The 24,388-nt window shown below is 60.1% G+C and overlaps 1 protein-coding gene across 2 annotated transcripts in view; it reads left to right on the top strand.

Moving 5' to 3' along the window:
• Positions 1–492: 492 nt before the first annotated feature.
• Positions 493–24,388, top strand: part of EPHA8 (EPH receptor A8) — a 35,302-nt gene continuing 11,406 nt past the window's right edge. The window contains exons 1-6 of one of the 2 annotated variants that reach the window (XR_006527623.2): positions 493–703; positions 5,958–6,022; positions 11,673–12,336; positions 19,544–19,699; positions 21,807–22,142; positions 22,812–22,922. Coding sequence is in view for 1 of the 2 variants with exons in the window: in XM_044769962.2 (XP_044625897.2) it covers positions 610–703; positions 5,958–6,022; positions 11,673–12,336; positions 19,544–19,699; positions 21,807–22,142 (1,315 nt within the window). In the remaining variant the exon portion in view is untranslated. The remainder of the gene's footprint in view (positions 704–5,957; positions 6,023–11,672; positions 12,337–19,543; positions 19,700–21,806; positions 22,143–22,811; positions 22,923–24,388) is intronic. The other variant, XM_044769962.2, reaches the window with a different exon arrangement.

Here is a 24,388-nt window from a genome sequence, read left to right as displayed (position 1 = left end):
TTCACGCCCAGGCGTTGGGGGGGGGGGGGGGAAGGGAGAGAGTTTTTAACTACAAGTGCTTCTGAGCTCCTCTCTGATCCCCTGCCCGTGAGCTAGTGTGTGCTATCCGAGTGTGCCACCGCACGAGGCACCTTGAGTGGGCGCGTGCGTCTGAGGGTGGTGCGTGTAAGAGTGAGTGTGTGTGTGCGCGCGCGCGCAGGGACTCCCCCGTGGGTCTGCGGTCCCGGCGCGCGGCGGCTCCGAGTCCACGTGCGGCCGTGGGGCGCGGGGCGCGCGCCGCCCCCGAAGGTGCGGGCGGGTGAGCGCGGTGGGTGCGAGCTTGCGCACGTGCGGCGGCGGGGTCCGCGGGCCGGGTGTCCGCCGCGCGGGCTCCGTGTCCCCCCGCCCGCCTCGGTGCTGATTGGCTCGGCTCCGTGACGGGCCGGCCCCCGCCCGGGGCGGCGGCGGCGGCGGCGGGCGCGGGTGCCCGCGTGTGCGCTGTGTGCCGGCGTGTGCGCCGGTGTGTGCGCCCGGCCGCCGGGTGTGCGGGAGAGGCAGGGAGCGCGCCGACGCGCGGGCCGCCGCGGCCGAGCCCGAGGGTGCGCGGCGCCCCCGCCCGCCCGGTCGGCCATGGCCCCCGCCCGGGGCCGCCTGTCCCTCGCGCTCTGGGTCGTCACGGCCGCGGCGGCGGCGGCCACCTGCGTGTCCGCGGCGCGCGGCGAAGGTGAGCGGCGGCGGCGGGGTGGGCCGAGGGGTCGGGGGCGCGGGGGGCGCGGGGGGCGCTGCCCGGGGCTCAACTTCCTTCCTCTGGACCCTGAGCGCCAAAGGGGCTGGGTTCCCTGGGCCTAGGGGGGCCGGGATGGCACCGCGGGAGAGACCCAGGGTCAAGGGACAGAGCGATGGAGATGGTGACAGGACTAGGGGACAGGCACCAGAGGGCTTGAGGATGAGGGACAGGGGGACAGGGCTGAGGGATTCCGAGCTGGGGACAGAGAATTGGACACTGGGGAAGAGGGGACAGGATAGGGGGACAGAAGACAAGGGAAGAGGTATTGAGGAAAGAGGGGACAGAGAGACAGGGCAAGGGAGAGGACCAGGGGACAAGGGCGGGGACAGAGTGACCCAGGGACACAAGGATGCAGGATGAGGTTCAGAGGGCTGAAGAAAAAGGGATCTGGGGATGGCGCTGAGAGATGGGGAGCACAAACTGAGAAACAGGACCAGAGAACAGGATGGGGTTTAGGGGAGGGCAGGAATGGGGGGCAGTGAGTGAGTCTGGGGAGCTGCGGGGCTGGAAGACTGGGGGCAAAGGAGGGACAGCAGCTAGGGAGGAGCAGCCGGAGGGGAGGCGGCTTTGGTGGGCAGGAGGGCTGGCCTTGGGAGGAAGGGCCGTTGAGGAGAGGGTGAGTGGCTGCAGAGGGACTGAGGCAGGCAGGGCCCTGAAGAGCAAGGCCAGGGTGGTCCAGTCACTTGGGGGACATGGGGGTGGGGGGTAGGAGCATGGGTGTGGGCTGAGCAGTCAGGTCCAGAAGGGTCTGGGAGGTGACCAGAAAGCCTGGGAGGGGGCACCCATCAGGCTTCCCCAACAGCCGGGGCCTCCCAGCTGCACACACACACCCCTCTTAGCCCCACTGGACGCTCCAGGTCCAGCCCAGGATGCCCCCCTGCTTCTGCTCCTGCCCTGTCTCCCACCCTGGGCCTCCTCTGCTCCCCCAGCTCTGTCCCGAGGAGGCCGACTTGGCACTCTGTGCAGGATCCCGGGGTGACGTCCTGGGTTCAGCGCTGGGTTCCCAGCCTGGCAGGATGAACTTCCAGAAGCGAGGGAGCTCCAGAGCCCGTGTCCCTCATCCCCACTCGGCTCTACCGCAGATCTACCCCTCACACGCGGACAGCTCACGGAGGTACAGCTGTATCCACTAGCACACACGCACACACGGACACACATTGGGATTCACGCACATGAACCCAGGCCTGTAGAGACTCACACGCATGCACAGCTCCCCCCACACCAGCCACAGTCATGTGCACAGCCATGCAGCCACCATACATGTGCACAAACACACATGTGCACACACATACATGTACAGATGCATGCAAATTCATGGGCAGATAGCACATACATAAGGAGACCTTCAAACTTGCGTTCATGCCCACGGAAGTGCATGTGCACAGAAAAAACACGCACAGAGATAAATTCAGTCTCCAGTGAAACGGGACGTGCAAGGGAGCTGCAAGGCAAGGTGGCAGGCAGGGTAGGGCCAGCTGGGGGGATAGTGATGAGGTGCAGGTGCCTGGGACACCAGGAGAGAACTGAGGAGGGGGCTGGGTGAGTAGGGAAGAGGACAGGATGGGGCACAAGGGGCCTGGGGGCTCTCGGAGTGTGGCCTGAGAAGACTGCTTTCCCAGGGTAGGGTGGGGGGAAGGGGACGGTCAGCCAGGAGGATGCTGAGGGGCCTGCATCAAGGCTGCCGGTGCTGGGCCGTGCACCCCAACTCCTTGCTTCAGCTCTGTTCTCTGGGGAGGAGCCAGTACCCTCTAGAATTGCAGACTGGCAACCCCAGAGCCTCCTAGGGAGGGGACTTTGACCATCAGCCTGGGAGAGAGGACGTGTCAGGGAGGGCAACAGCTGGGGAAGAGGCGATGTCGGCAAAGAGAGGCAGGCAGGAAGTCTTTGTCCAGGATGGAGGGAGGCATCGTCCAAGGGCCAGTCCATATCTGTCCGATGGATGCAGCAGGGTACCCCAGCGGGACAGGGGTTACCCACGTAGGTGGGACAGCCCTGGGTGGAGGCCTGGGGTGTAGGTTCTACACGGGACCGCCAGGAGTCCTTCCTAGTGTCATCCCTGGGCTGGTGCAGAGCCAAGACCAGCCAGGGAGGTTGTTGGAACTCAGGCAGGGGGCTCTGTTCCCAGCTGGGGTCCTGCAGAGGTGACAGTGTCCCAGCCCGGCCAAGTGCCCCTATGCCAGGTCCCTCACAGGGCTGGGGGAGGGCCCTGCAACTACAGAGATGCCCCCTGAGTCCCACCAGGCTCACGGCTCCTTATCACTCTCCGGTGTGGATTACCCACCACTTTGGGGTAATCTCCGAGGCATTCACATCCTGGCTGCCATCCCCTGACCACCCCGAATTCTCCAGCCTCACCATCATGCGCCGCGTCCTCGGGGAATGTAAATCAATTTAAGTATTAGTCTCAGCGAAATGGAATGGGGGAAGGTGAAAAGAAATCACATAATGCCTTCCACAGTGGAACAGGAGAGGCTGAGGAATTATCTGTGCTTCTCAGAGCAGGAGAGGGGCCCGTCTGATCCCCCAGAGCAGCCCAGGCAGACCGGCTGGAGAGGGATGCTACAGACGTCCTGCAGCCGAGGAGGCTGACGCACAGAGGGGTTAAGTGGCTCACTTTGTTGAAGGCCCCGAGAGACTGTCCAGTCCGGTCCTTCCATTCGCCAGTGGGGAGACAGGCCCAGAGAGGGGAATTGACTTCACACATGTCACACAGTCCAGCCACACAAGAGGCAGGAGAGAGCCCAGGCCTGGTGACCAGAGAGTCTTGAGTTTCCAGGAGGACTCAGGCCACGGCTGGGTGGGCCTGATGCTGGAATTCTCTCCAGCCCTCAGGGACCCTCTTGTGGGCCTGGAGCTTCCCGTGGGGGACACTGTATTTTCCCCACGGGAGGGAACGTGAGGTGGAGCAGAGGGGGACAGAGGGAGAGAAGGGGAGGAACAGAGAAGGGCCTGAAAGGAATTGGAACAAGCAGCCGTGGAATCCTATAGCTCTTCCTGACTCTGATAGAATCGACTTTTGACTTATCTTTGGATTATCTGAGCCCTCTAGCTGACTGATCAAGAATCAGCCACATATGTGGGGCCTCCCAGGGGAGGGAAGGGCCTAGCAAGTGGGGTCTGCAGGCGGCTGCCCCTGGAGTCAGGGTGTTCCAGGGGGAGAAGTCCAGGCGGTGGACGGTCATTCGGATCGCCCCCCGCGTCGGGGCAGGACTGAGCTGCGTCCAGGGGAGGCTGGAGAAGGGGCCGCCTGGCTCTGAGACCCCGTCTGGGATGCGGGTTGGAGTGGGGGAGCCCACAGGTCCCCTCACCCCATCCTCTCCCCCAACTAGGCCCTGCTGGTCTGGGGGAAACTGCAGTGCGGCCCCCTCCCCCTCCCACCAGCCAGCAGGAGGAGAAGGCTCGCCTGACCCAGTTTTCTCTCATTGCCTGAGAGGGAGGGAGGGAGGCGGGACGGCGCTCTGCCTGCGCCCCTGGAGTGGGGCTGGTTCGGGGAGGGGAGATCCCTCTGTGGACGTTGGCTCCGTCCCCTGATCCCACCTGGCCCCTGGGGACCCAGGGAGGAGCACAGAGGCCCCTCCCTGGTTCTGCAAGCCGTCTTTCCAGCCTGCCAGCCTCCTGGGCCCCTGACAGTGGGGTGGGGAGAGAAAGGGGAGGGAGAAAAGCAGCAAATAAGAGCATCCTCACTCCAGCATTTCCTGAGGACACTTGTCTCCATCTTTGAGGGGCAGGCGCAGAGCTATGCACATCGCAGGCAGAAGGACACCCAGCCTCCCTGCAGGAAAGTTCCAGTAGGGCCCCAGCTTTAACCCTCTGTGACCTGCCCAAGCCGGCCGACTGGGTTAGTTGGAAGCCCATGATTGCTGGCTGCGAGAAGGGGTGCGTGGAAGAGAGAGTGAAATGGAAAGCCTTCCTGGAGAGATCAAAGGCAGCAGGGGCCCAGAGAGGTGAAGAGACTCACCCAAGGACACACAGCAGTTAGAGACAGCTGGGATTTAAGCCCTAATTTCTTAACAGCCAGCTAGGGTACTTCATCACTGTAAAGTGGGTGGGTGGGTCCAAGGTACGTGGAGAGAGGTGGGAGGGGCAGAGGCATTGACTCCAGCTTCACAGCTTACCCTCACCCACCCCTAGGTGTTATTATCCTCATTTTACAGATGAGGAAATTGAGGTTCAGAGAGTGAGGGTCACCTGCCACTAAGTAGCCATGTGGAAATGTGAGCCCAACGGCGTCTGAGTCTGGAGGCCGCTCTTCTCTCTGCCGTGTTGTTGAGACCCTGCAGGGTCCTCTCGGAGGGTCTGGCTTAGCAGAGGCTGGCCTTCTGGGCCAGCGCCCCTTCCCCGCCACGACTGCTCGGAGGGCCTGCTTCCTGGGTCCGTGGATGCTGCAGCAGGTGCGCTGGAGGCCAGCCCTGCCGCCACACCTGTGCAGCTCCAGGCTTGTTCCTGAACTTCCTGAGGCCCAGTGTGTTCATCATAAAATGGAGATAGGAACGACCACCTCTCGGGATTGTCGTGCGGGTCACAGATGAGCATCTCAAGTGCCCCTTGCAGAGCTCAGGTGCCCACAAGAGGCAGCCCTTGTGCCTGGCAGTCCTGCATCGGGTGTGCACAGGGGGCCTGTTAGATGCCGGGCACCTCCTGGGGGGCGCCGATGATTGCAGAGCTGGGCCCAGCCCGCCTGGGGAGGTATGCCCTCACAGCCAGTGCTTTGCATGCCATCCTGTCCCATGAGTGAGACAGGGCTGGGCCCTCCTTACAACCCCTGTGAGCCAGGAACCACGATCACCTCCATTTTCCAGAGGAGGAAGCTGAGGCCCAGGGAGGGGAAGGGGCTTGTTCAGGGACACATAGCTCCTAAGTGGGTGAGCTGGGATTCTGACCTGGGCCTCCCAGTTCCTGAACCCATCCCTCAGCCACCCACCGCACCACCAGCAGGGTGCTGTGCCCGGGGCGGCTTGGGTTCCAGGGGTTTCGAAGATCACATGTTGGCCGAGGTGGTAGAGGAAGGCTTCAGGGAAGAGAGGGAACGTGAGCTGAGCCTTGAAGGATGGGGGAAGGGAGACAGGACACAGAGACGCGGGCTGGCATGTGTGGGGCTGAGAGCAGACCAGTGGGGCCGGGTCGGGCCGCTCTTGAGGGCCTGGGGAAGGGGGTCCTCCTGTCTGATGCTCTCTTGTCTCCTGTTTTACAGTGAACTTGCTGGATACGTCGACCATCCACGGGGACTGGGGCTGGCTCACGTATCCGGCTCACGGGGTAAGTGATGGGCAGTGGGCCAGTGTCGTCCCTCTGAGCAGAGAGAGGCTGTGATTCCAAGCCTTATCATCAGATCAAAAGGAAGCAGAAGCCCAGGGAGGAGAAGGGACTCTCCCAAGGACACACAGCAGTTAGGACAGAGATGCAGCTGCTGATTTCTTAACGGGTCAGTGCATGCAGACCCTTGGGATTGCAAACCACCCTGGTGCCAGACTCCTGATTCTTCAAGTCTGAGGCCCTGGATGTGGGATCCTCATGTCTGTGTCCTTGGCCTACAGATTGATGATGTGCCACAGCCGGGCCCAGGGTAGACTGGGACGAGTTAGTGTCAAGGAACAGGGCAGGAGGGGGCCCCAGCCAGGCCCTTCACCACTTCAGAATTGACCCCCTCCCTCATAGCTGCCCCGCCCTCACCAGGAGCTGCCAGGACTCCCAGGGCCCCCGCTCATTTCTCTCTTCATCAGAACCACCACGTGGCACTGCCCGCTCCCACTGTGGCTGAGCCCCCGGGCCCACCTGGCCTCCATGGTGACCCGTCGGGTCCCTGTGGGTCATGTACTCATGGGCGACGCCCCCTCCCACCCTCCTGGGGGTGGGTCTGGTAACCCCCTGGCGTCCAGGGACAAGGCTGCACTGCTCAGTCCCTCCGTTTCTCTTATCCAGATCCCAGAGGGCAGGGTGGTCAAGCCAAAGTGAGCCCACGGCCCCGGCGGGGTCCCGGCTCTGCCATCGATGAGCTGGGTGGCCCTGGGTCACCACTTCACCTCGCTGAGCCTCAGTTTCCTCATATGTATAAAAGGATGAGCGTGTGACTACGTCAGGGGGATTGCTGCGAGAGTGAGGGGCGAGGACAGGTGGTCTTGGCGCCGTGCCTGGCACACGGCGAGCCCCCTCTAACTGTGTTATTACTGTTGTCTTTGTTGTTAGTGCTTGTTGTGATTGTATCTCACCTGGATTGCCTTCCACAGACATGCTCAGAAACACACACCCACATCCCCACCACAGGCACGAGACACATGCACACAGCTTCAATCATGAACGCTTCTGCTTCCATGGCTGGAGACGGAGGGATAATAATATTATTCATAATAGTAATGATAATGACACCAAGAGTTACTATTTGTGAAGGGAGGGTTTCTTTATTTTGGGGTAGGGTTTTCATCCGGGCCATTTGTTTCATGTGGCCTGCGGCTGGAGTCAGGACGGAGCCTGCTCCTCTCTCTCTGGGGGCCTCGTCCCAGGGTAGCAGGCAGCTGAGTGCGCTGTCATCAGCCCCCGGCACCAGGCTTCCAGGAGTTGTAGGGCTTTAAGCAGGTGAGGCACGTGACCGGCCTTGTGCTTGATGGTCACGCTGGGACTCCAAGGTTCTTTGTTCACGGGGCACAGAGTTCTCACGTTTCGTTTGGGAGTTAGACAAATAATAACTTATATTCGCATAGCTCTTAGCAATTCACAGACGTTATCTCATTTAATCCCCAAACCAAGCCTGTGAGTAGACACAGCCACCCCATTTCAGAGGCGAGGAAGCCAAGGCTTGGGGCGCGAGGAGTAGCCTGCCCGCCCTCAGCCAGGCTCCACGCGATGGACTCGAACTCAGATCTGTCTGGGCCTGGAGCCCGCGTTGAGTCCCTCGTCCTCTCTTTGGTCTGTGTCCCCACTGTGAGGGGGTGGGAGGCAATCCTGCATTGTCTGCCGAGCCAGGGACCATCTCCCATCCTCATGGGGCCTGGAGATCGAGCTTGTCCCGACGGGAAAGAAGGCTGGATGAGATCCCTGGTTCCCAAACTCTGGACCTTGATCTGTTCCAGGCTGGCAGGTGAAACGTGCAGATGCCCATGTCCAGGGGGGCTGGGGAGGGGCCTGGGAATGTTTGGTTTAATAAGCTTTCCAGGTGATTCTCCCGCCCTGCCGGGTAGGGAGCTCTGGACACGGGCCCAGTGGTCCCGTCCACGCCTCTGCTCCTGGAGTCGGTTAAACAGCCTGAGTACAGGGGTCATCAGGGCTGTCTCCAGCATCAGCAAAGTTGCCAGATTGTCAGGCAGGCCGCACAGCCTGAAGGCCAAGGGTGCTGGGGCTGGATGAGCCGATGGTCTGCGGCCTCTAATTGGTGAGACTCAGGCAAGTCACTTCACCCCGCCTCCTCATTTATAACATGGGCGTGATCACAGAACCTGCCCCGGGCGGTTGTCGTCAGGGAGGATGCTTGGGAAGGACACTTTGCTGATGAGAAACCAGCAGCCCTGAGAGCTTAAGGTCAGGGGAGGTCTGGCCCAGAACCCATGCTCTTAATCAGGCCCTGCCCCTCCCTCCACATGCTGGGATATGCCCCACCTCGTCTGGCGATTGACGGCCGCTCACAAACGCCGGCTTAGATCAGAAGGCACACTTGTTTCCATTCCATCGTCTCACTTGATTCTCACCACCCCCTGGAGTAGATGGAGGGGGCAGGCATTAGCTGCCCTGTTTCACATGTGAGAAGCCTGAGGCTCAGAGACGGGGTGTGCTGTACCCAGGGCTGCACAGCTGGTTTGCTGCATTCTGTTCCAGAAAGAGGACAGAGTTCCAGAGCAATGGTGGGGGTTGGGGAGGAATGTTCCCAGGGGCTGGGGAGGCAGCCAGGTGGGAGTGGCACCCAGCATGGGGTGGGGGCGCCCCAGGTGGCAAGCAGGCCTGATTCCACCCTTGCGCCAGCTTCCGGGAATTTGTGCCACCCTGGGTGCCTGCAGCAGCCCCTGGGGCTGGCGGGTCTAGGCCAGGCCATTGGCACCGGTGGGGCGGCTGGAGAGGACTCTGATCGAGCTGATTAATTTATCTGGGTCCCTGGCAGGAAACAGACAGGGAGCAGCTGGCTGGCTCTTTGGCGCTCCATTAATTGTGACATTGACTTTAACCCCAGATGTGACATAGCGCTGCCCAGAGACCCCATCTACAGTGTGGGGTGCTGGGCAGGGGTCCTTTTGGGATGCGGGGTGCAGGAGGCATAAACTCTTTCAGGTGAGGCTGGCGTGCCCTGGGCCTCTTCCCCAGTGGTCCCTGGAGGCAGTTATGGGTGGGCTGGGAAGATGCTGCCAGGTCAGCATCATGTAGTCCTTTCCCCGTGGTGCCTTCCCGTGCCAGGCCAGGCTAAGCACTTTGCAGGCTTCTCGTCCTTTCCCCCTCTCACACCTCGCTGAGGTGGGGCCCGTCTGAGCCCCAGTTTACAGATGTGCGCGCTCAGTGTTGAGACCACACGGCTGGCCAAGACGGGGTGGGACGGAAGGGCTTTGTCAGACAGGAAAGACTTGACTTGCCTGTGGTCCCCACTCTTGTGCTTGTGCAGTAGCTCAGAACCCCACAGACTCTCAGATCACCATGAGGAGTGGTCTTTACCTCCCTGCCCCAGACCCCCCTCAGCGATCGGATCTCAGGTTCAGGGACAATTGCACACAGAGGCCCAAGAGAGAGAATCAGGGCGTTACATCTCTGGTGAAGCTGGGACAGGGACCCAGAGCCTGTCCCCTCCATCTGCCCTTCGCCCCCAGCACCTCCTCAGGGCCCTCACATTTCCACTCAGCCAAAAATGACTGCTCCCGACCAACCGGCATTCTGCAGCGAGGAAACTGGGGCCAGAGAGGAGCAGCGACTTGCCCAAGGTCACACAGCAGGTTAGAGATTGTGCTGGGCCTAGAGCTGGGCCTCTCAACTCCCAGCTCATTTCTCAACACTGCGTCTTCGATGTGACTCTTCTGTGTCCAAACCGATGCTCCCTGGACAGTACCTAACACCCCCAGCCTCGCTGGGGCTCTTCCTCCCATGCCTGCAAGAGGGTCCTGCTTCAGCCGCGCAGCAGCTTTCGCCCGCCCCCCGGATGCCTGCTCCGTCCAGCACCTTGTCTGATGGACTGTGGGGCGTTGGAGGGAGGGAGTATTTCTGGTGTATTTCTTTCTTTTTTAAAAAAGTTGTAGTAAAATATGCATAACATAAAATTTAGCATCTTAACCATTTTTAAGTGTGCAGTTCAGCGGCGTTAAGTACATTGACCCTGTTGCGTGACCGTCACCATCCCCCATCTCCAGAACGCCTTTCATCTTCCCGAACTGAACTCCTGTTCCCGTTGAACACAACTCTCCATTCCCCCCGCCCCCAGCCCCTGGCAACCACCGTTCTGTTTCCCGTTTTCATGAATCTAAGTACCTCGTAGACGTGGAATCGTACGGTATTTGTCTTCTTGTGGCTGGCTTATTTCACTTTGCATAATGTCCTCTAGGCTCACCCATGCTGTTGGTCGCATCTGAATTTCCTTCCTTTATGAGACTGAGTATCATCCCAGTGTCTGGATGGACCGCATTTTGTTTATCCATCCCCCTGGCAATGGGCGCATTTGGGTGGTTTCCCCCTTTTGGCTGTTGTGAACAATGCTGCTGTGAACACGGGTGTACAGATATCTCTTTGAGGTGCCGCTTTCAATTCTTGTGAGTATATACCCAGCGGTGGAATTGCTGGGTAGTGTGGTCATTCCATGTTTAACTTGTTGAGGAGCCACCATACAGTTTCCCTCAGCAGCTGCACCATTTTACATTCCCGCCAACAGTGCACGAGGGTTCCACTTTCTCCCCCTCCTCGCCAACATTTGTGATTTTCTGTTGTTTTGATAACAGCCGCCCTAATGGGTGTGAAGTGGCATCTCGTTGTGGTTTGGATTTGTGTTTCCCTAAGGATGAGTGATGCTGAGCATCCTTCCATGTGCTGTTTGGCCATCTGTGTATGTTCTTTGGAGAAATGCCTATTCAAGTCCTTTGCCCATTTTTTAATTGGGCTGTGTGATTTTTTGTTGTTGAGTTGTAGGAGTTCTTTGTATATTCTGGATATTAATCCTTTCTCAGATATATGATTTGCAAATATTTTCTCCCATTCCGTGGGTTGCCTTTCACTCTGTTGATGGGGTCTGGTTTATTTCTGGATCACTGATGCCTGGCTTGCGCCTGGCACAGAAGCAGCCACACTCAACTCTCCCACATTCTGGTGCTCCCGTTAGTGGAACGCAGGCTGGCCCGCGAGCTGCCCGCCTTAGGCAAGGGCAGAGGGAACATCAAGAAGAGCACGGCAGAGGGAGTCTGTCCATCGCGCAGTCACTCAGTAAACACCAATGCAAGGCTGCTGCTGAAGGACGTGCTGCAGGGCTGCAACAAGGTCAGGGTCACGTGCTAGAAAGATCCCTCTGGCAGCTGATTTGGAAACCACCAGTGGGCTCACTGACTTCCCCAGCAAGGTCCCCCCACTCTGGGAGCGATGGGAGCAGCCACATGGAAACGAGGTCAGAGTGTTGTAGCTCTGGCATTGGTTCCAGTCGTGGCTCCGTCACTCACCAGCTCTGTGACCTCAGACATGTGGCTCACGTGTCTGACCCTCTATTTCCTCATCTGCAAAAAGGCAGCAAATAACAGTTCCCCAGAAGGATGTGACGCTCTCTGAGGTCGCATCTGTGGGTGCCAGGCATCTGGTGGCTGTGACAAGCCACTAGAAGATCAGCTCCTCCAGGGCGGAGAAGGTTCTGGCTCCTTCCCCAGGACCCCCGCCCCTCCAGCACGTGCCTGTGGCCCATGGCAAGGGTGACTGGCAGGAGGGCGAGGAGCCGACTCTCGTTTCAGCCGGCTGTGCTCTCTGCCCGCAGTGGGACTCCATCAACGAGGTGGACGAGTCCTTCCGGCCCATCCACACGTACCAGGTGTGCAACGTCATGAGCCCCAACCAGAACAACTGGCTTCGCACGAGCTGGGTGCCCCGCGACGGCGCCCGGCGCGTCTACGCCGAGATCAAGTTCACACTGCGGGACTGCAACAGCATGCCCGGCGTGCTGGGCACCTGCAAGGAGACCTTCAACCTCTACTACCTGGAGTCGGACCGCGATCTGGGCTCCAGCACGCAGGAGAGCCAGTTCCTCAAGATCGACACCATCGCGGCCGACGAGAGCTTCACGGGCGCGGACCTGGGCGTGCGGCGCCTCAAGCTCAACACGGAGGTGCGCGGCGTGGGCCCCCTCAGCAAGCGCGGCTTCTACCTGGCCTTCCAGGACATTGGCGCCTGCCTCGCCATCCTGTCCCTCCGCATCTACTACAAGAAGTGCCCCACCATGGTGCGCAACCTGGCGGCCTTCTCGGAGGCGGTGACAGGCGCCGACTCGTCCTCGCTGGTGGAGGTGCGGGGTCAGTGCGTGCGGCACTCCGAGGAGCGGGACACGCCCAAGATGTACTGCAGCGCCGAGGGCGAGTGGCTGGTGCCCATCGGCAAGTGCGTGTGCAGCGCCGGCTACGAGGAGCGGCGGGACGCCTGTGTAGGTGAGCGCCCCGCAGCCGGGCGGCCCGGGTGTGGGAGGCATCATGGTCAGCGGGCGGCCGGGCGGTGGACACAGCGCCTGGGAAGGCAGGGGGACCTTGGGGTTCCTGTGTCAGCAGATACTCCGGGCCACGTGTGTGTGCGTGTGCGCGTGTGTGGTGCAGGGAGAGGGAGGAGAGAAGGAAGTACTATGGCGGGTGACCCCGTCCGTGGGCAGGGTGGAGACGTACTTCTAAGGACCCCTGGGTGATTGAGTACTCTCCTGAGTACTTACTGTGAACTAACTTGTGTCGGGCATTGTTCTAAGCACTTTTCACATATCAACTCATTTAAGCCTCACAACTACCCTATGAAATAGAAAATACTGTCGTTCTGGTTTTATGGATGACTCTAAGGCACAGAGAGACAAAGCAACTTGCCCAAGGTTGCACAGCTAGGAAGTGGCAGAGCTAGGACTTGAACTCAGAAGTCTGGCCTCCAGAGTCCATGCTCAAAACGACTGACCTTCTAGCCCATGGAGTGTGGGGAAGGACAGGCCCTGGGTGAGGGTGTGTGGTGTGGGGCCACTGTGGAGGTGTGCGGCAGGGCGCTCAGGGAGCACTGCCCAGGTTGGGTACGTCACTGGGGCACCTGGAGCAGCCTGCCTGTGTTCAGGGGGCGCTTATCCAGTGAGCTGTGGGAGAGGACAGCCAAGGTGCCTGTGAGGGAGGACAGCGGAGAGAGAGACCCTGGTCATGAAGTGGGCTGGCACCTGTCCCCGTGGGGCTGCTGCTGGGGCCCCCACGTCAGACCAGCAGCAGGGCCCAGACCCCAGGCCGTGTGTGCGGGTGTCACAGCTGCACTGTGCCCCGTGTGGGAGCGGGGCAGCCAGGCGCCCTGAGAGCCGGGAACCCTGGGGGAGCTGTGTGGACAGACACCTGGGGCCCCAGCTGTTACTGGTCTCCGCCTGGTTGCCCTCTGCCCTTCCTTGGCCTCCCCAGGGACTGGAAACGTGGCAGCTCAGCCCCTCAGGGCAGTGAAGCCTGTTGTTGGGGTCATGAGTTCTCTGGGGGAGGAGGATGTGCCTTTGCGGGGGTCAGAGAGATCCGGGCCTGTCCCCAGGCAGCCTCAGTGAAAACTGGGACAGGGCCCTGTCAGCCCCCAGGAATATCCTCCGAGCTCTGTGGCCCTGAGGCCACAGTCAGAGGGAGCTTCACCCCCCTCAGCTCCATCCCTCTACCACTAGCAGGCAGGACAGGCCCCTTGGTGCTCGCAGGCCGGAGCAGGGCACAGGCTGACCATTTCAGTGATGCACAAGGTGGTGCTCCGGGACCAGGCCCTTCCATCCAGCCCCCAGGCCCTGCCCAGCCCCTCTCTGGGGCTCTCTGGCTTCCTTAAGGAATCTTTCTTCATGCTCCCAGCGGCTGCAAGCCTTCCCCTCTCCTGGACCCTACACCCCAAAGCACCACCTGTGACATTTGCCTCTTTCTGGAGTTGTTGTACCCTCTCTGGCCTCATTTGCCAGGCTTCCCAGGCCTCTAGCCTCTCCTGGGTCCTCTCACAGACATCCCTGACTTTTCAACTTCCCGCTGGGTAATAGTAACGACAAACATCCCTATTGCCTTTACAGCCTGCAAGGGGGTTCCTCACACATCAGTTCATTTGCTCTTTGTAGCAAGGTGGGTATTACAATTCCATTTTACAGAGGGGGAAACTGAGGCTCGAGAGGTAGTGTCGCCTGCTTCGGTCTCACAGCTGCTGAGAGGTGGGGCTGGGACCTGAGTCAGGTCGGTCCGCCTCTGAGCCATGTGTGGGCTTTTCACCCATCCCTGGTCCATCCCCAGCCTCCTTCCCCACCAGAGCTGCCTCCCAACGTCACGTCATGCTCGTGGGGGTAATAAGGTCCCTTAGTGACAATTTTTCGAGTATTTGCCGTGTGCCAGGCACTCTACTCAGCACTTCTTACACGTCACATCAGTTGCTCTTTCTGTTGAGCGTCTGCTGTGTCCCAGGCACGGGGGACGTAGGCACAGGGAGACCCTGCGTTCCGGGAATCTGCGCGGTTTCGCATCCTTCCAGCAGTCCTCTGGCTGGGGATTATGTCTGCATCCTACGGATGCGGAAGTCTGAGGCCCCTCAACTCAGGTAGTGGAGTGGGGATCTGCTGCCCCTGCACCTGACCTGCTTCTCTGCCGCCAGACCCCCTGCAGAGCCCCCCTTCCCTCTGACCTGGGGTGACGTTCAAGCAGTCAGTAACTGGTACAGTATAAGCCGTGGCAGTCGGGCCGGCCGGCTGGTGGATACCTGCTCAAGGTCAGCCGCTACCCCTGCTCTGGACTTGGCCAGTGAGTGCAGGCCACATGTTTGTCTGTGTGCGCCAAGGTACACTGCCCATGGAGGGGAGACTGGTCCTCCTGATTTCGGGGTCGAGGCCTCACTCAGAGCTCTGGGTCCTGCTCCAGCCTCCCTGTTTAACAGAGGAGGGAAGTGGAGCCCAGAGAGGGAATGCGTCTTGCCCAAGGTCCCACAGCGTGTCAAGGGCAGGACTCAGGTGGAAACCCCAAGGCCTGACAGCTGGACCTCCCGGGGCTGGGAGAGGCCAAGGCCGCTCCCATTTCCTGGTGCTGCTGGCACATTCATAGAAAATAATGGAGAAAAGCCAAAGCAGGGTTAGGGAATTGCAACGTATTTTGAATTTTACATTTAAATCACAATACAGCATCATTATGCCAGTTGCAAGATAATTACAGGTTTTATAAAAAATCTTAATTCATAGGGCACGCAGGCAGTGAGGTTTGGGAATGGAGTGCCCGTTTTAGGTCGCATGAGGAGAGATTTTTCTCAGCCCTGTCGGTGGAATTCTGTGACTGTCTGTGCGGCCTCCTTTGAGGAAGCAGCACAAACCTGAGGCCTCCACAAGTGGGGTGGGGCCAGCGGTCCTGCCAGGGCCCCATCCCCACCGCCCCCCTGGTGAAGGTGGTGGCCTGAGGATGAGGAGGATGGTGGCCAAGCAGGAGCCAGGAGCGAGTGGGCGGACCTATCTTGGGCTGCCTGAGACGTCCTCTCAGAGCCGTGCCCCCCAGCCCCAACCAGAGGGGGCCTCCTGAGGTCCTGGGGACCCCGGCCGTCTCTGCCGGGTGGTTCCCTCTGAGCACACTGTTGAGGAGAGGAAGCGGGAGGGGGTCCCGGCTTATCCAGCCCTGAACCCCCACTTCCTTCTAGTGATAGGAGAAGAGATCCAGAGCGTGAGACCTGCACAGGGACCAGGCCCACGGTGACAGCTACCGTCCCAGCCGCCAGGCTCCCAGCTTGCTGGTGTTGTCCTCACAGCTCCCCTCAGAAGTGGCCGGGCAGCCCTCTACTTTACAGAGAAGATGATAAAGCCCAGGAGAGGGGACCACCCCAGTCACACGGCTCTTTAGAGGCTTTACCAAGACTGCACCCAGGCCTCAGAGACCCGCGGAAGATTATCAGAGCCATGCGGAGCTAGTCCAGTGTACCAGTGGGGAGACAGAGGCCCAGAGGGGCAAAGTGACTGGCCCAAGGGCACACAGCTAGGACTGGTTGATTGAACCCCAAATTTTCCAACTCCCCAACCAGTAGGCTCCCCACGCCTCACCTTCCTGACCCGGTGACCTCCCCCACCGCTGGCTGCACTGCCCCCCTCACTCCAGAAAGGGGAAGGACCCCTCAGAGTGTCACCCGATGGGGCAGCAGCCCCGAGTCTGCGGTCCCGGTCGCCGTCCTTCCTGTCACCTGGACTCAGAATATAAATCACCCTCGGCGGCCCTAATCATCTTTCTATAAATACCAGAGTCTCATTTCGGAGGGGCGCATGAACGACGAGCTCTTTCGCCTTCCTGACTGTGTTTAAAATCTGATTTAGAATTAATTTCCTTTGGTCGTCCACCGGCGGACACCTTATTTGTCAAATCTTCAGCTCCTCGCGGGGGAGAGGCGAGAGGTGGCTGGGGCCTCCGGCAGCTGCTGGCCTGACAGGCAGCCGGCAAGGTGCCCTCTGCGGGGGGAGCCCCTCCTGGCCGGGGCTGAGGTGCCCGGGCCTCTGGAAGCGCCCCAGGGCGACGGGCAGGGCCGGGCCTAGCCCGGAGCTGCTCCATCTGTCTGGCCCGTTAATTCCCGGCTCGCCTCTAGGTCTCCAGGCTCCCCGAGGCCTGGTGATTAGTATTCTTATTAAAGATTATTTTATTTTCATTGCGAGGATTAATCTGGCCTTGACACAGTATAGCCGTGTGGGTATTAGCCAGGCGCGTGAGACGGCCCCCTGGTGAGCCACAGAATGGTGGGGTCTCTGAGCCCCACTGGTGTCGAGAGGCTGGGGGAGGCCCGGCTCCCTCCCGAGGCCCCTCTACCTGTGTGTGCATGGGGCCCCCGGGCCGCGCCAGCTCCCTGGCCTGTCTCCTCTGCCGACTACAGAGAATTGTACGAGTAGGTGCCGGGCGCTGTCCTGGCCTGACTTCACCTGTGTGCGCTCATGCCCTCCTCCCAAGGGCCCGAGCAGGTGGGTACTGTCATTATCCCCATCATGCAGACGAGGAAACTGAGGCCCAGCAGCTTGCCCAGTGTCCCTTTGGCCAGGTGCAGGGGTCAGACAGGAAAAGGCCCCCAGGCTCCTGCTCCCGAGTGTCTGCTCCTCCCCGATAGGGCTCGACGGTCTGAGCGGTCAGGGACTCATGCGGCTGCTCTGTGGTGCCTCCATCATGCCGGGCGTGACACTGAGATGTCACCATGTGTGTTCTGCCTGTCACTGCTCTGAGAGCTCCTTGAGAGCAGGACCAGCTCTTAGTTATCCTGGGTCCATAGTAGAAGCACGGGAAATTTGGGTGAAGGAATGAGTGAGAGACAGAATAAGCCAGGGTCCCCGAGATGCTCCTCAGCATGGATCCGATCACGTGAGGAGGATTGCTGTGTCTCGGGTCAACAGCAGGCTCCCCAAATATTTGCCCTCTTCCCCTGCAGCTTCCTGGGCTCTGAATGGAGCTCCTGGGCCGTGCCCCAGGCCTGGGCCTCCCGGGGGCTTCTGGGAGGAGGAGGCAAGATCCCAGTGTGTCAACTAGGAGCCCCCACCACTCCAAGCTCCCAGCCCCCGGTCAGGCCTGAGCCCTCTTGGGGTCTCCCCAGACTCCCCGACAGCTAAGCCCCTCTGCCTGCCTGGTCTCTGAGTCTGTGAAGCAGCTTCAGGGCGTTATCATCTCTCCTGATTTCAGGTTTTCTCTCAAGTTTGTAGAATTTTACAAATTAACCTAATTTTAGCTATTATAATAAAGAGATACGATCAACATCCAAGGAAGAAATGACAAGATGTCTTTTCAATGAAGCTTCTCTCAAGCGCCAAGTTCTCCAGACGGGATTTGTGCAGAGAGACACCCCGAGCTTCCTGGCCATCCCTCTGTGATTGGGTTCCGTTCCATAGGTGGAGCTGGGAGCCGCCTGGATGGGTGGCGTTGGGTCCTCCTGAACCCCCGGGGTGTCTCTCTGCCCAGAGCAGACAATGGTGGGATTAGCTCAATTTGAAAACTCCCACCAGCATTGACAACTTCTGCCCTGAGCCAGCCCTGGCCCAGACGCCGGGAATTTTGAGAGGAATGAGGCAGCCCTGGGCTTATTCTCAAGGATCTGCCCACAAGGACCTTCTGGTCTAGGAGGAAAGTCGGACACACAGATAAATAAAAGTCTAACCATAGCGTTACAGGTGGTGAGACTGAGCAGGGACTGCAGAAGCGGGGAGAGGAGTAGTGGCTTTTATGTATGTGTGTGTGTGTGTGTGTGCGTGCTCGTGTACACGTGGAGGTGTGGAGAGGTCCAGAAAGACTTCATTGAGGGTATGGTTAAATGAATCTTGAAAGAATTCCACAGGTAGACATAGGAGAAAAGGCAGCCCAGGAAGAAGGCATGGCACATGCAAAGGCCCTGAGGCAGGAAACAGCCTGCTGGGTGTGGGGAAACAGGCAATCCTTTAGTTCAACCTGAGGATGGGGCGTGAGAAGTGACACTGAAGGAGGCTGCAGGTGGGTTTTGGTCTCACAGAGAGGGCTTTGAATGCCTGGGTTTATTGTTTAGGCCGTGGGGAGCCCATGAGGGGTTGCACTGTTGGTGATGGAGTCAGATGTGCATCCGGGAGAGTCCTTTAACCTGGAATGTCCCCACTCCCCGCATGGCTGACTCTTCTCCTTGAGGCCACCGCTCAGATAGCCTCTCCTTCTCTGGGAGGGCAGCTCCTCCGCCATTTCCCCTCTGCCACATCTTCTGCTTTATTTCCTTCCTGGAGGTGGGCACAGCCTCGTTCACTGTGTCCCCCTCTGAAACCCCAGATCCTTGACGGCAGAGACCGTGGGGATCTTGTTCGTGGCTGTGTCTCCATCGCCCAAAGCAGCGCCTGGCACAGAGTGGGTGTTCTCAAGTCCAGGTGGAGTAACCAGTGGGTTGGGGGCAGGCTGCCGGCGGGGTTGGAGGCTGCTGCCGTCATGCAGGTGGAGGAGGAAGCAGGCGTGGCAGCGGCTGGAGAGAAGGCCAGATCTGAGACAAGCTGGTCCTAGCCACAGTGGCGGTGACGTGGGGTCCGGGGGGGATGGGAGCCTGTGATCCCTGGATGGTCGGCGTCGCACGGGGAGCTTGTAAAACACAGATTCTTGGGCCCCATCCCTAGTGGCTGCTGGGGGGCCGGGACTGTATTTGTGTAGGGATGTTTCCACGTCCACGCTGTCTGGGAACCACGGGTCTTACCATCTGTGTCCCTTTCCAGTCACATCCCCATTCTCTGTCCGCTTTCATGTCCCACCCAAGGCGCATCCCTGGGGTTTTGGCCCCGCTTTGGTTCTGAGCCTCTTGGCCCCCACCCCCGAGGCTGGTGTCTCACTCAAGGACCAGTGTCCCGTGAAGGACAGAGTCAGGCTGGAGACGGGGCCTGGCTGGGAGGGGCTGTTGCAGGAGAGGCTCTTTCCTGCGCCGACTTTGGGGCCAGGACTCAGGTGTGAGGGTCCCGGCCTCAGCTCTGCCCCCAACTTGCTGTGCAACCAACCCTCTGTAAGTCACAGGCCCTCTCTGCGCTTCAGTCCCTCATCTGCAAATGAGGGTAGGACTGGGTGATGCTGAAGCTCTGCACCTCTGTCCTCCCGGGAGACCCCCGAGGAAGCCCTCGGTCAGAGTGAGCCCCGTCCCGGGGCCCGCCGGTGTGGCCTGGCTGGCCCCCCTCAGCTGCCTTCTCCTCCACAGCCTGTGAGCTGGGCTTCTACAAGTCGGCTCCGGGGGACCAGCTCTGCGCCCGCTGCCCTCCCCACAGCCACTCTGCAGCCCCCGCTGCCCAGGCCTGCCGCTGCGACCTTAGCTACTACCGTGCAGCCCTGGACCCACCCTCTGCAGCCTGCACCCGTGAGTACCACCCCCGGACCCCAGCATCCTCGAGGCCCGGGCTGGACCAGGACCCCATGCTTGGTCTCACAGGCCCCAGGGAGCTGGTGCTCTGTGGATGAGTAGGACAAGTGACTCTCTTGGGCCAGGGGCCAGTGTGGGGTCGGGGGTGACTCTGACCCCCCACGATGGCCTTGAGCTCTCTCGGCCCAGCCTCTTGTATGTCACCAGCCATCTTTCCAGGGAAATCCCCCCTTCCCTCCCTGGTCTCTCCTCTCTGCTCCGGGGCAGACGAGAGCCCTTCGCAGCACCAGGTGGCCTTGGCCATCTTCTCATCCAGCAGTAATGCCTGTCCTGGGGACTGGGGTGGGCATGCGGGGGGGTTTCCCCGTGAGGCAAGGGGGACATCAAAGGAGCCATCACTGTCATCCTGGATGAACTGGTAGGATCTGCTGAATGCCAGGAGCTGTCTTGGTGTGTGCGAGGTGTGTGCGTGAGTGTGTACATGGAGTGTGTGTGGTTGCCTGCTTGGATGGCCGCATGCATGTGTCTGATTCTGTGTGCGCCCCAGGAGGCCTACCGCAATCGTGTGACTGTGTGTGTCTGTCTCCTACAGAAGCTGCCTGCAGAGTGTCTGTATGCCTGAGTGTGAGCGTGCGAGTGCTTGTGCCCATGTATGTAAAGGATCCTTAGGGGTGTGTGTGCACATCCGGGTACCTGTAGGGGACTCCTGAGTCCCTGCAGAGCTTGAACAAACCTGCCTGTGAGCTGAGCTTGTGCACGCCTGGCCGTGCAAGGGAGGCCTGTGCTGGAGAGGGTGTGGTGGTGTGCACGCGTGCCCCGTGTACCTGATGGGACGCCCAGGACTCAGGCACCGCGCCTGCAGGGCTGCGTGACTGTCCTGGCGTTCTGCTGACGCGGCCCCTCTGTTGCGTCCCCTCCCCTGGCCTGAAGGGACCTCTCACATTCCCTTCCCGGCCAGGCAGGGGCTGCAGCCAGCTCAGCCTGCCCCGTTTGCCAGCCTTGGGCTCTTGTGGTGGGTGGGGGGTACTTCACACGGTTCTGAATTGCCTGGAATTTGCCCCATCTCCCCCGCCCCCCACCTCCATCACCACCCAGCCCCAGGTTCCCTGCACGGGGCAGGTGAGGGCCCAGGTGTGTTCACACCACACCCACACGCGCCTGCATGTGCACACACACACACGTAGCATACATTCCCTCCATCCCTGCTCCTTCCACGGCTCTGTCCAGACCTGCACATCCCCCATGTGGGACTGGCAGGGCCAGAGAATGGCTGAGTGACCTGGTGACAACCGTGGGCTCCTCAGGCCCAGGGAACCCAGCTCTAAGCTCTAGCGGACACTTGCACTCAGCTGGCTGGACTCTGGTTTCTCTCCAAATGCACCATTCAGTGCCCTAAGCTTCTAGAAATCTGAAGACTGTAGAAGACGAGGCTTTCAGTATTCCATACCCTTCAGATTCTAAGATTCTCTGTGGTGCTGAGATCCTACAATTCTGTTTTCTTAAGATCTAAGACTCCTTCCCTGGGATTTTGAGAGTGGCGTTCTGAGCCCAGGGGTGCCCCAGCCCCCAACCCCACCCCTCTCTCCAAAGTCCTCTTGCTGCCGGGACTGGGGCTCCCGTCGGTGGGGGAGGGCGCTCAGGGCCACGGAGATGCCTCTGGGCTGCCTGGCACCTCCACTTCACTCTAGCAAAGTGCTCAGTGGCATTTACAGTAAATCCAGCACGGAGGGTCAAGGTGGAGTGTGGGACACAAACAACTGGGGCATTTCACATCCAGCCTGGCTACCCAGGGCTGTGCAGTCTCTGCCCCCATCTCTGGATGAAAACTCTGGGGAGCACAAACCCCGAGACCCCTGTGGTCCTGCGGGGGTGGGGGTGGGAGGTTAGGTAACTGTGCCCAGACTCTGACACTGTGGTCCCAGTCTGATGGCAGAGACACTGCCTCTACCTTCGGGGAGCTTCCAGAGGATGGAGTAGGCGTGACCTCATTCTTAGGGAGCCCCACATATGGTAGGGGAGCCACAGCCCTTCTCTGGTCTCATGGGAGGAGACTGGACCCACTCGCATAAATGCCCTCCACCCCTCCCATCATTCTCTGCTCCAGGGCCACCCTCGGCACCCGTGAATCTGATCTCCAGTGTGAATGGGACGTCCGTGACACTGGAGTGGGCCCCTCCCCTGGACCCGGGTGGCCGCAGTGACATCACCTACAACGCCGTGTGCCGCCGCTGCCCCTGGACACTGGACCACTGCGAGACGTGCGGGAGTGGCACCCGCTTCGTGCCGCAGCAGACGAGCCTGGTGCAGGCCAGCCTGCTGGTGGCCAACCTTTTGGCCCACATGAACTACTCCTTCTGGATCGAGGCCGTCAACGGCGTGTCCGACCTGAGCCCCGAGCCCCGCCGGGCCGCCGTCGTCAACATCACCACGAACCAGGCAGGTAGGCAGAGACCCCTGTCCCAGCTTCCCCAGGGAGGGCCCCTGCCCTCCCAGGCATCAGAGCTTGGCCACGGGCTGGCTGAGGCCCTCCAGGCGGTTCCCGCCTTTCCTGGCCGTGTCCTGCTCACCAGGACTCAGAGCTGCAGGCCTCAGGAGAGTAGACCACGTCCTGGAAGTGGGAGGAATCCAGAAGCACAGAGGCAGGCTAGCGTGCCATCGCAGGCCTGGGTTCCAGAACTTTCTCTGCCTGTTTCCTTCCTGGTGCAATGGGAGTAATAGTACCTACCTCAGGTACTGTTGTGAGGCTGAAATGATGGAAATGAAAATGCTTAGCCCAGCACCTGGCCCGTGCTGCAGGCTCGATAAACGTCATTAGAAAAAGAAAATAATTCTGATTATCGTTTTCCAGAACAGCTGCCACTGCTGCCCCTGGGATGGCTTTGGTTGCACTGGTTTGGACAACAGCCATTTCTCTCTCTGTTTCTAGCCAGTCGTTGGCCTGAATTGAGCCCCTGGAACCTCTTGTTTCCAAATTCTGGTGGGTCCTGCCCGTCAAGGGACAGCCTGTCCCCAGAGCCCACCGCGGGCAGCTTCCCCATTAACAGCCACCCTGGCACATGCCCTGGACCCCTCCAGCTCCTCACCTCCGTCTCCTCCCCACACCACGCAGGCCTGGCCCAGCAGACACTATTCCCACCATGTCACAGAGGAGGAAACTGAGGCGCAGAGAGCCACCCAGTGTCACCGCATAGGAAGTGGCAGAGCCAGGATTCGAACCCAGGTCTGTCTCACTCCCAAGTGACGCAGGCCTCCCGCCTCTGAGCCCAGGGCTCTCCCACCCCGATGCCAGGGCTCCATCCACTCAGGAGATTCATCTGGCCAGCAGGCGTGGGGCACCCGCTGAGTCCCATCTCTGTCCTGGTTGATGGGGACACCGTGAGGAGTCGACCTGTGTGCCCGGTTTTCAGGGAACTGCCTCACCTACTTCCTAGGGTGACTGAGGCAGGTGGCTGGCTGGCCGGGGGGAGGGTGGAGCAGAGAACCCAGCAGCATTCAGACACCAGTCGCTGTGCTCCGTCATATAAAGAGACCCTCCCTGAACCCACTCTCCCTTCCAGCCCCCCGCCCATTTCTCTTCACATGAACACGCCCCAAAGAGCTGTCTGCGCTCGCCACGTCTGCATCCTCTCCTCTGTGGGCCTCTCCATGCAGCTCCAGTCTGGCATCTTCCCCCGCTGCCTGTCCACAGAAAGTCAACATGCCCACATGGCCACGTCCGGTGGGCACTTCTCCCTGCTCTTCCTTCCTCCTCCTCGGACACTTTTCTCTTGCCTTCCATGCCCCGCCTGCCCGCGCTTCCTGTCTGCCGGTCTGGCCTGTCCTTCTCCGTGTCTGTCAGCCCCTGCTCTCTAGGCAACCTCAAGATGCTGGAGGACCCGCCTCTCTTCCCTGTGTACTCAGGTTCACCTTTCCTGAGCAGCCTCATCAGGGTCCGGGGCTTTGAATCCCACCTTCGTGCTGACATCCCCAAATGAATGGCACCACCACAGACCTCTCCCCGAGATGCAGCCACCTGCTCCTGTGTCCACTCGGATGTCTTTTAGATGAACAGCCCCCCAAACCTGCACCTCCCACAGGCCCCTCATCTCAGGACACGACCCCACCATTCCTGGGGTTACTCAAGCCTCAAACCCAGTTGTCCTCCTTGACTCTCTCAGCCACATCCATCCACCAGCCAGCCCTGCTCGGTGTGCCTCAAGCATCACCACCTCCACACTCGGTACCCACCCGGCGTCTCTCTTAGCTTGGGTTTCTGTAACAAAGTACCGCAGACAGGGGCTTAAACCACAGAGGTTTTCTGCTCACAGTTCTAGCAGCTGGCTGGCCAAGACCAAGGTGCCAGCCGCTGTGGTTCCTGGTGAGAACTCTCCTCCTGGCATGTGGTCAGCTGCTTTCTCCCAGGGTCCTCACATGGCAGAGAGAGAGAGAACTCTCTGGCTTCTCTTCTTAGAAAGGCACTCATCCCACCGGGAGAGCCCCACCCTCATGACCTCATCTGAACCTGATCACCTCCCTAGGGCTCCAGCTCCAAACGCCATCACACTGGGGGGTAGGGCTTCAGTATATGGATTTGCAGGGGGACACAGTTCAGTCCATCGCACCGTCCACGTCCCCATCACGTATTGCGTGGACAACCACAGGCGCCCCTCCCACTTTGCCCCCTGACTCCTTCTCACACCACATCCG

Source organism: Equus asinus, chromosome 5, assembly GCF_041296235.1.
Source record: "Equus asinus isolate D_3611 breed Donkey chromosome 5, EquAss-T2T_v2, whole genome shotgun sequence".
In the NCBI taxonomy this organism is placed as follows: Eukaryota; Metazoa; Chordata; class Mammalia; order Perissodactyla; family Equidae; genus Equus; species Equus asinus.
Note: the sequence above shows the minus strand (reverse complement) of the source record. Positions and strands in the feature narration are given on the sequence as shown.